Source organism: Meleagris gallopavo, chromosome 29, assembly GCF_000146605.3.
Source record: "Meleagris gallopavo isolate NT-WF06-2002-E0010 breed Aviagen turkey brand Nicholas breeding stock chromosome 29, Turkey_5.1, whole genome shotgun sequence".
In the NCBI taxonomy this organism is placed as follows: Eukaryota; Metazoa; Chordata; class Aves; order Galliformes; family Phasianidae; genus Meleagris; species Meleagris gallopavo.
In genome coordinates this window covers 486,255-499,261 of record NC_015039.2, presented here as the reverse complement: position 1 = coordinate 499,261, position 13,007 = coordinate 486,255, and the positions used below count along the sequence as shown (strand labels likewise).

The window sequence follows — 13,007 nt, the reverse complement described above, 5'->3', positions numbered from 1 at the left end:
CAAGGGATGTGTGTGAGTTTAGATCAGCCAGAGTCTGCGTAATGAAGAAAACATGGAACAGATGATACTAATGGGTGGAAATTAGGATATGATGTATGCGAGCATCAAGAAAAGCACTTGGAGGAGTAATGGAGGAGAAGAGGGTTCTTCAGTGCCTCTGTTTCTCTGGGAATGGAAGATAAATACCACGGACAGAATACAGAATGGTTGTGTGTTTCTGGGAGCTTCTCCTCCAACTCAGAACCAGAATCACTTGTGAATTCGGCCAGAACCCGTCATCAGGAACGAAAAGTGTGTCTGTCACAGATTCTTACCAGGTTCTCTATAGCAGTGAGTTCACTTCTGCTGCTGAAAATGTCTCTTATGGAAAAGGACAGCAAGTAGATGAACTCTATCAGGAGTTGCCTGACACAGTCTTTGAAGAGTCATATTTGGAATTCTTGCTGGGAATGATTTACAGCATACATAGCAGCAACAGTGGCATCACTAAAAGAGGACTCGTGGGGGGGGGGAGGTGGTGCTCGCCAAAAAGTTTTCCCTGTCCTCTGAGTGTAGGTCTGTGTGTGCACCAGCTCCCAAATCCATCTGGATTCCCTTTCCTGCAATACATCTATTGTTTACAAGGGAAAGAGGGAGCCAAATCCTGGGCAGAGCGTGCTTGAACCCTGCAATAGTTTCTTTCTTGCTGGCTTCCCATGGGGAAATGTACGCAGAAGCAGCTGTCAGGAATTGATATTATTAACAGGAACAGGCTCTTGCCACAAAAATATGAGCTGGGCCTGTGTGCTGATAAGACCGTTTCATCAAGAGGGTCCACACCATGATAGCAAAACAGCAAGGTCACAGCATCCTTTCCTATTCGTCCAAGAGAAGAGCAGCTAGGAGCTGTGAAATCCTCCAAACAAGAGTCTGCAGACACCTGAGCCCATTTCACCTTTCTGGGGGCTGCTACAGCATGACAAATTCTGCCATAGGCTTCTCCTGCCACAGTGACTACGGGCCTTCTAAATGGAATGGTGAATTATCTGGTTCTTTGTTGCCCGTTCAGCAGCAGTTCTGAGAGCTGGTTCCCCTTCCACCTGTGTCATGTGAGCGTGCCCCGTCAGAGCTCCCAGACGCACAGCCCTGCAGTAGTTGGGAGCGAGCAGATTCGGTTCTCTTTGATAAAAATAATGCTTGCCTCTTAATACCTCATGGCCTCACCTCCAGCCTCAAGGAGCACAGAGCAGGAAAGGCCTGAGGAGACACAGTGGGCGGAGGAAAAGAGGAAGGGGTACAGGCGTGCCTCAAGCATTACTTGGCACAGCCTCACCACGACAGTGCACACAGGGCTGCACCGTTCAGACCAGGGCACCTTTGCAAGCTCTCCAGCTTCAGCATTTGCTGGGAGAGGGCATCTTCCAGCCCAGCTTGAACAGGAGGGATGGGTTCACTGGGACAGAGAAGGAGTGCAGCAAACAGCTATTCTCCAGAGCCTGCTCAGCACCACCAGGAGCAGGAAAAGATGAGGACGTTTCCTGCCTGTTGCTTCCAAATCCTGATTTCTACCTAACCTGCCACCTTAGGGTGAGGTTTGAGGTCATGCTGCAGTTTCTGAACCCTCTCAGTCCCTGCTGGTTATAAAGTTAGCACAAAAACTAGGAGACCAGAGCCCCCAGGTGTGGCTGAATGTGTAAGACAGGCTTTAAACTAAGCAAACAGGAGAAGGGGAGGAAGCAGCAGCCCTAGGAGGGGACAGTGCACAGAGTCACTGAACAAAAGGCACGAGGTGTTGTGACAGGGGGAAATCACAAAATCAATGTGAAGCTTCAGCAGGTTCACTTTTAGCACTCAGTGAGCACAAGGAAGCACCTCCAAACCTCTAACAGAAGCTCAGCATGCTGGGGAGCGTGAGGTGCCCCCACGTTACTGCACTGTTGCATATAGGGAATAAACACAGCATGCTTGCAGGTGCACAGCTATGACCTTGTTGGAATCACAGAGGTGGCTCCCACAGCTGGAGCATTGCAGCAGAGCAATTCAGGCTCTCTAAGAATGACAAGATGGAAAGATGAGGTTGGATTGCTTCTACTCCCTGTAAGGGAGCAGCTGAAGCGCACAAAGTGCTGTTCGGGGTTGGAGGAGGAGCAAACCAGGAGTTCACTGGTTCGGGTTAAAGAGGGGCTGGATAGAGCTGCTGTTGTGATGGGCTCCTGCTCCAGGCCACCTGAGCAGCAAGGAGAAGCAGACAAGGCCCTCTACAGGCAGGTGGCAGCAGCCTCACAGGCTCAGCCCTGGTCCTTTATGGGACCCCATGGAGGGACAGCGCAGCAGAACCTAAACAATCCAGGAGGTTTTTGGGGTGCGTTGATAAGAATTGTTGAGAGTGGATATTGCTGATCTTCAAGTAGACTTCAAGTCAGTCCTTTGATACTGTGCCCTATAGGGCACGTAAACAAGCTGGTGTTGTGTGGCCTGGATGGGTGATAGGAGGTGGATTGAAAGCAGCCTGAATAGCAGAGCCCAGAGGATGACCAGACCAGGTTTACCTGGAGGTTAGTAACTAGCAGTGTACCCCAGGAATCAGTGCTGGGTCCAGACTTGCTCAGCATCTTTGTTAGTGTTCTGGATGATGTGGCACAGAGTATCCTCAGCAAGTCTGCAGATTGGAGTCCAACAAGGGACTGAAAGAGTCTGAAGCAGCTCTGAGGAAAGGCTGAGAGATCTGTGGCTGTTTAGTCTGGAAAAAAGAGGGTGCAAGGGATCTTCTCAATTTGTATACATACCTGGAAGGAGAGTGCCATGAGGGCAGAGCCAGGGCACAGTGCTACCCACACCCTTAGAGGGAAGATGCTTCCTGAGGGTGGACTTCAGAGATGCTGCTAAAGCCCTCCCCAGGGTACAGAGCTAGTCTCCTTCCTGAGGCCGTGGTAGCAGCCCACAAAGGGTTGGAACAGCTTTGGGCAGCTCTCCCTCCGCCCCATGACCTGGGGAGAAAAGAGCAGCACAGGGCGCAAGTGATGCTCAGTGCTTTATTGGGCTCACAAAATACACAGCAAGAAGAGCCAGGCTGCAGCCCCAGTTCAGGCAGCCATGCAGACAGGAGCACCAGTTCCTTGTTGGGACAAAAGATGCCTGTCCCCACACCAGCACAGGGACATCTACCACTGGCTGGCAAGGTCATGGTACAAACTGCAGGCCTGGAGAAGGCTTTGCCCTGGTGACTTTTCTTCCCTTCACCAGCTCTCTGTGGCCTGGGGCAGCACAGCAGCACTGTGCTAGGCCTTGCCTGCAGCCTCCATAGTGCCATTGTCTTCTTCACCTGTTGCTGGCTCTGAGGTGCTGGGATCTCCTTGGGGCAGAGATCCACAGCCTTGGTCCTCCTCCGCAGTGCAGCATGAGTCTGTGGGCAGATGGACAGAGAACAGTGAGGAGCCAGCTGCATGCAACCCTATTCTGCTGCTGGAGAAACCTGTGTGACACTTGTAGGGAGCAGGAGCTGATCCTTGAGATTGGGATCACGTACAGGTTCTAGTGCTGCAGCATTGGACATGCCTGCTCTAAACCGACAGCAGAGCTGGCCCCCCAGGTTGAAGGCATGAGACAGCTATAGGGCACTGAAGCTGGCCCAGAAGCTCTGCACTGGGGACACACCCAGCATGTTCAGCAATACAGGGCAGCCAGAGCAGAGGTGGGGGAAACTGACAAGGAGCACGAGGCAGGGGGGTGGCATAGCAGAGAGAACAGAGGTTTATGGGTTAACTGTTCTGCACCATCACCTTCCTCATCCTGAGTCTCTGATGCTCTCCTGTCTGGGTTCTGGGACAGCAACGTGAGCCTGTTGATAGCCAGTAGGGCTTTGCCTGTTTTCTGGAGAGAAGGAAAAGAGTACAGAGGCTCACTGGAACCTTCATGCCCTCCACTGTCCCCCAGGCACAGCCTGTCCCACATACCTGCCACTTCCGACGGGTCAGGAACTGCTTGATCCGCTCCTTTGGCAGTGCCTTCATGCTCCTGGGCAGGGGCTGCTGTAGCCAGGGGTGCTGGAGAGCCCCTGGGCTGGAGAGCCGGCAGCTAGGGATGGATACAGTTTGGGGGGCTGCCCTCTGGCCCTTGGTGTGGCCCCAAGGAGCGGCTCTGGGCACTGCTCTGTCTGTTCAGCACAGAAGGGTTTGCACCTTCCCCTGTTCATCCCTGGGCTTGAGCATCTGCTCCCTTCATCTTCCTCACACCCCAAATCCAGCTGCAACCATGGGGGCTCACCCCACACCTGGATCTTACCGAGGATCCTTCTGCAGCAGCTGGCTGATGAAGTCCTTGGCCTGCTGGGAGATGTCTGAGAAGATCTCCTCCTCAAATTCCCACCGGGCAGCTGTGATGTTGCTTAGTGTCTCCATGTCATTCTCTCCCTGGAAGGGGGACTCCCCACTCAGCCTGAAGAGAGGGCAGAGGGACTTCAGGAACAGCTCAGCCCCTTCCTGAGCAACTGCTGTCCCCAGGAGTCCACTCACAGGATATAACAGATGACACCGACGCTCCACATGTCTGTGGCAAGCCCCACAGGCTCAAAGGAGACCACTTCTGGAGCCATGAACTCAGGAGTTCCATGCAGCACCTTCACAGGGGTGTCCGGAGCTGCAGAGGAGATGGAGCCCATGGGCAGGCAGCCCCATGGCAGCCCAGCTGAACCCGCCATGTGCCCCTGCACCCAGCTGGAACATCTTGTTGTCACCAAAGGTCCCCCCTCACTCACCCAACTTCCGTGCCAGGCCAAAGTCAATGATCTTGAGCCAGTGGCTGGATGGGCTGACGCAGACAATGTTCTCGGGTTTGAGGTCGAGGTGGACGACAGCCTGGCCATGCATGTACTGCAGCCCCTCCAGGATCTGCCGCATGTATTGGGTGCTGCTGGGCTCTGTGTGCTCAAAGTCATCATCCACAATCCGCTCAAAGAGTTCCCCACCAGCCACACTGCAAGTGCAGGCAGAGTGCTGGGAACCACGCAGGGGTCTGCAGCTTCCCAAACCACCCTGCACTCCATGCCACCATCCCAAGGTGCAGAGACCCACCCCAGCACCATCCCACTGCCCCACACTCACTACTCCATGACCATCACCAGTTCCGTGGGACCCTGGAAGGCAGCAAGGCACTGCACGAGGCGCGGGTGATGCAGGAGGTTCATCAGCTCAACCTCAGCCCGAGCCGCCTGCTTCTCCTTGGCTGTCCGTGTCCGGAAGAACTTCCCAGCCCGGATCTTGCCTGTGGCTTTCTCCTGCAGCTGGTACACTGTCCCAAACTTGCCCCTGGAACAGAGCAAGCAAGAGGGATGGAGGAGCTGTCCCCATCACTACATCACATCCCACCCATAAACAGACCCTACATCTCAGAGCTGCTGGGGATTGTAGGACCCCTACTTACTCTCCAAGCTTCTCCAGCTGTGTGTACACATCTGAAACCTTATCCTGGCTGTTAATGACAACATCACAGCATTCAAAATCCTCCTCACCTGCTGGTGGGAACAGAGGGGGTGATCAGGAGGGCTGTAGGGCCACAGCCAAAGCATTGAACAGAGTGGGACAAGAGGTGAGTGCTGATGGGGGGGGAGGAGCCCAGTGCTGCAGCTGTGCCCCCTCCCTGAGCAGACCAAGGACAGTGTGTACCTTCTGCCTGAGACATCACGATGCCACTGGCCCCTGTCAAGGTGCTAGCACGGTCAGGATGGATGCTGGATGCAGTGTTGGTGTGGGGGGCGAGGCAAGGGCACCCCTCTGCCTGCTCCTTGGGATCTGCAGGGGAAAGAAGCAAGGCTATGCACATGGGGAGAGCCCCAGGCAGCTCCCACCGATGTCGTGCAGGGCCCTGCACCTTCACCAGGAGAGTCTTCAGGAAGATGCCGAGCTGCTATTTGCACAGGCAAGAAGCAATTTTAAAGCAGCACCCTTTTTTCCCTAAAATAGGAACAATCTCCTTCTAGGACCTCCATTGCCTTAAGCAAGAAGCTATAGCCTCTTACATGCTCCAGCTTGCAGCAGCCAGGAAATCCCCAGGAAAAACTGCTTTTCTGGGGCAGATGAGCTGCTTCCTTAGGCAAGTCCGCTCCTCAAGCCTACCCATATGGAGGGAGTAGGCCAGATCACAGACACACCCAGGTGCTGCAAAGTGGCACCCAAACCCAGACCCTCAGTGCTGACCTGTCACCACCTGGTCCCGTTGTGTTCCAGGCCACCCGCACAGGCTTCCAGTCCTTCCAGTCCTGCTGGGTCACTGCTGAGCCACCAGAGTCACGAGTGAGCTGGGAAGGAAGGGTGATGCTGGAGTTGGCATTGGGGATCACTGCAGTCACACAGCCTACATGGGAACATCTCAGGGCAAAGCGCCAGCCAGGCTCCAGGCACAGCTGGAGCATCGCTCTTGCAGGGAACAGCCCTCCCCTTCCTTCCCAGAGCATTTCCGTACTTGGGGAGAAACAACCACAAGCATCAACACTGAGCTGCCTGGCAGCCACCCCCAAAGCAGCCCTGGTACTGCAATCCCAAATACCCCATTGGGCACCACTCAGGGGTTTGGACCCAGATCCCAGCTAGAGAAACCTCAACTAAAGCCACCCAGGGCTCTGCAGAGAGCTCACACCTCCCCAGACAGCAAAGCCCTCAGCCTCACACTAGCCAATATCCCATCCTAGAGTCTTAGCAGGACTTAAATCCTGCAGCAGCCCCACCTCATCCCCACACACAAGTGGGTTCCCACAATGGCCCTAAGTACCCACACCTGCTCCCCCAGCTCCACCTGCAGCCAATATCCCATCAGATCCATTGCTGTCCCCACGCCCATCCCAGGCTGTGACCACCCTGATGTCCCCAGGTGAGCTGGAATGAATTGGAACACAGCATTGCAAAACCACTCCTGCTTCTGAACTCTGCTGCTTTGAAGCAAAAACGGGGTTTTCCAGCCTCTCCCTCAGGACCAAGGGATTTACAGGCTGCGCTGCTTTAAAATCAGAACGATGCAATGATTTCCCACAGACTCAGGGATGGGGCCGAGGAACTGCAGAGGGTCCCACCCCTTTGGGCAGCCCTGTGTCACAGCCTCCCTGCAGCTCAGGAGATGTCACCCCATTACCTGCTGTGCCCCTACAGGGTCCTGGCACTGCTCTGGTTCTCACTGGTGCTGTTGGCACAGAAGCGATACAGGGCCACTCCCAAAGCGCTCAAAGTCCATGGGGACAATGTTCCCAGCAGGGCGGCAGGGCCACTGCTTCCATGCTCTCACACAGCCCACGGCCTGGGGACGGTGACACGACCTCACCGCTCTCCCGCTGCAATATCGACCCTGCTGGGACACAGCACGGCGTGCCGGGGACATGTAGGACATGTAGGGGACGACAGAGGAGAGGCCAGAGCTGCTGCAGTGGGTGAGGGGCGGTGGAGACCCCCGTCTGTGTTCTTCATTCCTTGCAGCATCCTCAATGCGGGGTTTAATCCCGTTCAGGAGGGTTTGGGGGTTTAGACCGTGCTGTGCTGCACCGCCTCCTGCATCTCAGCACGGGGCAAAAAGGGGATGGAAAGAGACAAAATTGGGCAGAGTGAGGCTGTAAGGTGCTGCACAGCACAGGGAATGGGGTCTGTGCAGCACCTGAGGGCACAATTGGAACCCACAGCTGCTGGGTGTCAGTGTTGTCCTCATGCTCATCCCAGCAAAATAAAAAAAATGCTCTAGGGAAAAAAAAAAAAAAAGCCAAAGCTCTTTGTTGAAACTGATCACATCCCCCACCCCTCACACCTTAATTCTCCTCCTCAGGGAGGCCTGGAGGTGTCCCATACCACCAGTTTGGAATGAACCCTGAGAAAAGCCGAAGCTTTTAAGAGCTGAGCGCAGGATGTGTCCCAAAAAGCTGCAGAAATGCCCACTGTGGGATTTGGATGCACAGGGAAGTTTGGTGAGGTACTGGGGCCGGGTGTGCAATCCCAGCTCTTTCTCTTGGGTCTCTTGTCTCCCCACACACCCCCATGTTTCCCACCCCATTTCAGGTCCCCTCTTTGTGCTGGATGCTAGGTGGATTTAAAGAGAAGCTGCCTGTTTATTTGTAGGTGCTACAAAAATAAAAACACCTCTGCAGCACTCAGTCTGCTCACAGTGCCCACAGAGCCCTGCTCTGGTGTCCATCACTCTAGGTCCCACAGGGGCCACCATCTGTCATTGTGGCCCCACAGCCACATTGCCACACAGCAGGGCCACCCATCTTGGGGCAGCACCCAGAACTGGGCACAGTGCTACATGGAGAGGACACAGGACATCTGGGGGACACTGGGGAAAGGGAAGACATGGGGACATGTGGGAACCACAGGAATACAGGGGACATAGATGGCATGTAGGGGGACATAGGGGGCATAAGGAGGATGTGCAAGGATGTAAGGTACATGGAAGACTCGGGGGATGAGGGGCATGTGGGGGGACACAAAGGACGTAGAGGACACAGTGGACATGGGAGGCATGTGAGCATTGTGAGAGTCACAGAGCACATGGGGGAACATGGGAGACCTGAGGACACCAGGAATGGGGACACATTGAAGCCACAGGAACCTGGGAGGACCCAGGGACAGGTGGGTGACCCTGGGACATGCATCGGGACATGGAGTACATGTGGGACATGAGATGACATAGGGAGATGTTGGGGGGATTCAGAGGACTTGGGGATGCAGAGGGGACATGGGTGGCACAGGAGGCATCCAGAGACATGGGGACACAACAAGAATACATTGGCTGGGGACACCAACCAGGACCTGGGAAGTGGGAATAAGTGTTAACTGGGAGCTAGGAACTGGGATCTGAGAAGTGAGAACTGGAGAAAAGGATTGGTTCTGGGTACTATGGGGTGGGAACTGGAAACTGGGAGCAATGGACTGGGAAGAGTTGGTAACTGGGAAGTGGTAACTGGGACCTAGGAACTAAGAATTGGGAGCTCAGAACATATAACACTGAGCTGGGAAGTAGGGAATGTGATTACTGTGTTGAAAACTAGGAATGTGGTGCTGGGAGTTGTGAACTGGTGGCTGGGAAATGGGAAGTGGTGAAAGGGAAGTGGGAATGGGGAGCAGAGGCCTTTGAAAGAGGAGGTAAAATGGTTGGGAAATTGGAAGTGTTAGAAGCAAGTGTGATTTGGGAGCTGGAAACTGGAAGCTCTTGGAGCTGGGAACAGGGAAATGGAAACTGAAGTGGGAGCTTGGAACTGGGAACTGTGACCTAAGAACTCAGAAGTGGGAGCTGTTAGATGGGAACTGGAAACCAGAGACGGAATTTGGGAGCTTAAAATTGGCAACTGGGATCTAGGAACCACAATGGTGAGGGAAGAAGATACGGTGATGGGAGCTTTAATGCCACTCCAACTGCTCGGTGTGCACTGAAAGGAGCTGCAGCCGCCATGAGGCCGTCCCTCAGCCTGCTCTGCTCTGGGCCCAACACAGTGCAGAGTCTCAGTGCTCCTCACAGCCGTGCGCTCAGTCCCTCCCCCATTTGTAACCCTATTTTTTGTGTGTTTCGGTACATGGGTGGATCTCCCGAACGGAGTTGGACACAGGCACAGCGTGGGGCTCCCACCGGGCGGTAGGCCCGGAGCAGGCCGCAGGCCCCGCGCCCGTCGCCATGGCAATGCGAAGCGCGCAGGCGCAGAGTTCCACGAGTGGGCCTCACGGCATCATGGGACAGCAAGTCCGCAGCGCTACACCCCCTTCACCCCGCCCGCGGCGTAGGACTACAGTTCCCATAAACCTTCACGGCGGAAGCGCACCCCTCCCCTTCCTCTACACCTCTCTCTCCTATTGGCTCCGCCGCGATGCCCGGCAGCAGTACGGCGGCGTCTGATTGGTTGGAAGGCGAGCGGGACGAGGCGGCGGCTATGGCGGACGAGCGGGCGGTGTGAGGGCTCGGCCGCCATTTTGTGTGTGTGGGGGCTCGCGCCAGGCCTCGCTGCCCGCCGCCGCGGGGCCGGTGAGCGGCCGGGGACTTCGAGGGGACTCTGGACCGAGCCGGGAGCGCGGGGAGCGGCTCCCTCCAGTGTTGAGTCCTGAGGAGAGCGGCGGAGGCCCGCGCGGTGCGGCCGTTCTCCTCAGGAGTGCGGGGCTGTGGGCGGGGAGGGCCACGGGAAGGCCGCAGCTCCGGGGGGAGCCGTGGCTGACGGAAACGGGGCGGAGGGGGCCGATTCTGGGCCTCACTTGGGGGATGAGAGGGGTTGTAGACATTGTGGTAGGAAAGCTGTGAGCTCGGGCTGTGCTGGGTAGCAGCGGTGTCTCAGTGACCCCGGTGGGCGCAGCGTGGGGGGAAACGGCGCATTTTTGTAGTGAAAGAGACGTTTTGGTTTAGAAACATGGAAAAGCCACACAGTGACACAACGCGCCTTTAACGCACGGCAGCTGAAAAATGACCCCCTGAGAACATTACCCTCAGTATCACTTGGGCTCACGGGACCCTGAAGTGCTGCAGGGCTCCCCACAGCCAACGCAGACCCACACGTCACCCCCCAGAGCCCCATACAGCAGCCCCACCCGCCCCTGGGGCCCATTGTGCACCACAGAGCCCCAGCCTGGGGCTGCAGACGTCGCTGTGTGCAGTGGAAATGAGGGCTGGGGAAATAACAGCGCTTGGACTTGGTTCAGGTGTAAAACAGCACCATTTGGGGCTTCTGAGTGTAGGTCCTGCAGTAAAATGTGGGACCTGCCAGTCACAAATTGGATTCTTTTCCATTTATACAACTGGAGGGTTGGTTTTGTTCTCTTTTTTAAGAAAATGCTCTGTTGAAACAGGTTTGCTGACAAATGTCCACGTTGCTCTATTAGTTCCTGTGTGCTGGAGCCTTGAGCTTCATACGCTGCTGCATGGCCAGGCTGGGAGCTTTATTTCCATGTACCTCAGTGCTGTGTTCAGCCCTCACAACAAGGAAGGCACCGAAGCCCTAGAGTGTGTGCAAAGAAGGGCATGGAGCTGTGACGGCTGTGAGCACAGAGGGAGGCAGCTGAGGGAGCAGGGATGGATCAGTGCAGAGGAGAGGAGCTCAGGGAGACCTTATTGCTCCCTACAGCGCCCTCGAAGGAGGTGGTGGTGAGGGGGGGTCGGCCTCTGCTCCAGGTAGCAGCGATAGGACGAGAGGGATGGGCTTATGTTGCACCAGGGGAGGAGCAGGTTGGATATTAGGAAATATTTCTTCTAAGAATGGGTGGTGGGGCAGTGGCACAGCTGCCCGGGGCGTGTTTGGAACTGTGGGGATGTGGCCCCACAGCAGGCAGGGTGGGGTGGGATGGGGTTGGAGGTCCCCAAGGATCTTAATGGTTTTCCAATCCTAAAGACTGTGTGGTGCTCTGTGTGTCTTAGAGTGCACGCCACAGCTGAACATGTAATGTTGGTTGAACCTATATGCCCTGTGCCTGGTTGTTACAGGTGGGGTTTTGGGGTGCTTTTTTTTCAAAAGGGGGTGAGCAGGAATGGAAAGAAGCCACAGAGGGGCAGATCCCGATGCTGTGGGGCAGCTGGATGGGAACGCCGTGTGGGGTTAGCAGCGCCAGAGAGCCTCCTTTAAAAAGGAGTCCTGCTTATATTGCAGTATCGTTGGGATGGCCAGAGCAGCGTGTGAGTGCTGTGTCTTAAAGGTAACGAATAGATGGCACTGGAGCGAGTTAAGCCTGAACTCAGCGAGCAGCAGCGATGCCAAAGCCGGGCCCTTGTGAGGAGGCACGTAGCGGCCGTGAAGCCGCCCCAAAGCTGCCGGCCTCCGGGAGCCGCTCCGTCCGTCCCCTCGGCGGCACTGCGGGGGGAGCCGGGTTTCGCTTAGCGCGGCCGTTGGCTGTCGCGGTGTTGGCATGCTGTTACAATGGACGGCTTCCCTTTTTGCAGCAGCGTTTTCAGGGAGCTTGGCTGCCGCTGCAACGCTTCCTGCCTAGAGAGCGGCTGGAAGCAGAGCGGGGTGTCCCGGCTCCCCCTGGGGACGGGGCGCTTCAGCGGGCACTGAAAGGCTGCGCTGCCGCTAAGTGCGAGCGCAGGAGGTGGGGTCGGACCCTGCGGGGCGACGTACCGCTCCGGAACACCTGCTGTGGGGATTAGGAGCAATTAGTGTGTGTTAAGACTCCTTCATTAAGCAGAATGTGGCATAAAGTTGGTAGAATCAAAGCAGGGTCGGGGAGTTGATAGTTATGGAGGGAGCAGCGGTGCTCTGAGCGGGGGGGAGACGTTCCTGTGTCTGTAAGTGCCGTCGTTGAAGTGTTTGCAGGTAACTGAACAAAGGGCCGTTCTTATGAATTCAATGTAACCAGTTTGGGGTCAGTGGGTGCAGGACGGCCTGCGTGAGCGCCGAACTGGTCACGGACTTCACTTAGTAACAGCCGTGCTGCTACATTTCTCTGATGATGCCCTTGTGTGGGTTTGTCCCCCTCCAGGTGCCGAAGGCTACCTGTGCTGCCCAGCTCGCCAGGGCTCCCTGCTGCCGGAGTCGGACACGCAGCTGTCCGGGAGGAGCCGAGGCCCCGTGCGGCGCTGCGGGGCTCCAGGTGGAGCAGGAGGCCTCAGCGGGCTGCTGCTTCTCTCCCTGAGCAATGGCTCCTAACGAGTGAGATGCCAATTAACTCAGCCCGCTCCTAACGAGTGAGATCCCAATTAACTCACCCCGCTCCAACACACGGAGCGGCGGCAGAGCCCTTGCAGCCACCCAGCGCTGCCGCTGCCCGGCGCTGTCATGGCAGAGGGAAGGGGAAAGGAGACTGCGAGGCTCCTGGGCAGCACCCCTCGGCACCCTCCCGTCCTCTTCCCACAGCTGGTGGCGGCGTTTGTCCCGAGCGGATTTTTTGGCCAAGCTTATGCTAAAACCTTCCTGGAGCCCCACGGCATCTTCCCCTTCCCCGGGAGCTGACGTTCGTTATGAAATAAACCTGCCCCCGTAGGTACCGAGCAGGCTGCCTCCTCTGCGAGATGCGTTCCATAGCGCCCATCCTGCCCTCGGTTACACAACAGCCGCTCAGCCCCAGCGCTGCTTCACCCTTCGCCCGCCC

The 13,007-nt window shown here is 56.2% G+C and overlaps 1 protein-coding gene and 1 long non-coding RNA gene across 4 annotated transcripts; one reads left to right on the top strand and one right to left on the bottom strand.

Moving 5' to 3' along the window:
- Positions 1-2,992: 2,992 nt before the first annotated feature.
- On the bottom strand, positions 2,993-7,244 carry LOC100538449 (myosin light chain kinase, smooth muscle-like). Of its 3 annotated transcripts, none has more exons than XM_010724458.3 (11): positions 7,099-7,244; positions 6,171-6,271; positions 5,640-5,765; positions 5,398-5,488; positions 5,079-5,282; positions 4,733-4,950; positions 4,491-4,614; positions 4,261-4,413; positions 3,933-4,053; positions 3,759-3,849; positions 2,993-3,382 (listed from the first exon to the last, which is right to left on the bottom strand). In XM_010724458.3, exons 3-11 carry the CDS (start codon positions 5,653-5,655, stop codon positions 3,258-3,260), a joined length of 1,143 nt encoding a protein of 380 aa, XP_010722760.1. In that variant the 5' UTR covers positions 5,656-5,765; positions 6,171-6,271; positions 7,099-7,244; the 3' UTR covers positions 2,993-3,257. The 3 variants fall into 3 exon arrangements, with proteins under 3 accessions (XP_010722760.1, XP_010722761.1, XP_019478927.1); XM_010724459.3 differs by having other exon boundaries at positions 5,398-5,485; positions 7,099-7,243; XM_019623382.2 differs by lacking the exon at positions 7,099-7,244 and adding an exon at positions 6,610-6,915.
- Positions 7,245-9,735: 2,491 nt separating this feature from the next.
- LOC116217483 lies at positions 9,736-12,907 on the top strand. The gene is made up of 2 exons (XR_004162084.1): positions 9,736-9,963; positions 12,399-12,907. It is a non-coding gene; the product is annotated as an uncharacterized LOC116217483 (long non-coding RNA).
- The last annotated feature ends 100 nt before the right edge of the window (positions 12,908-13,007 follow it).

Excerpts from the sequence above, each read along its gene's own strand:
- LOC100538449 (XM_010724458.3), bottom strand. Across the intron at positions 4,951-5,078 it reads CTGGTGATGGTCATGGAGTA|TGTGGCTGGTGGGGAACTCT; the intron begins GTGAGTGTGGGG and ends CTGCACTTGCAG. Across the intron at positions 4,054-4,260 it reads CTGCTGCAGAAGGATCCTCG|CTGCCGGCTCTCCAGCCCAG; the intron begins GTAAGATCCAGG and ends ATCCATCCCTAG.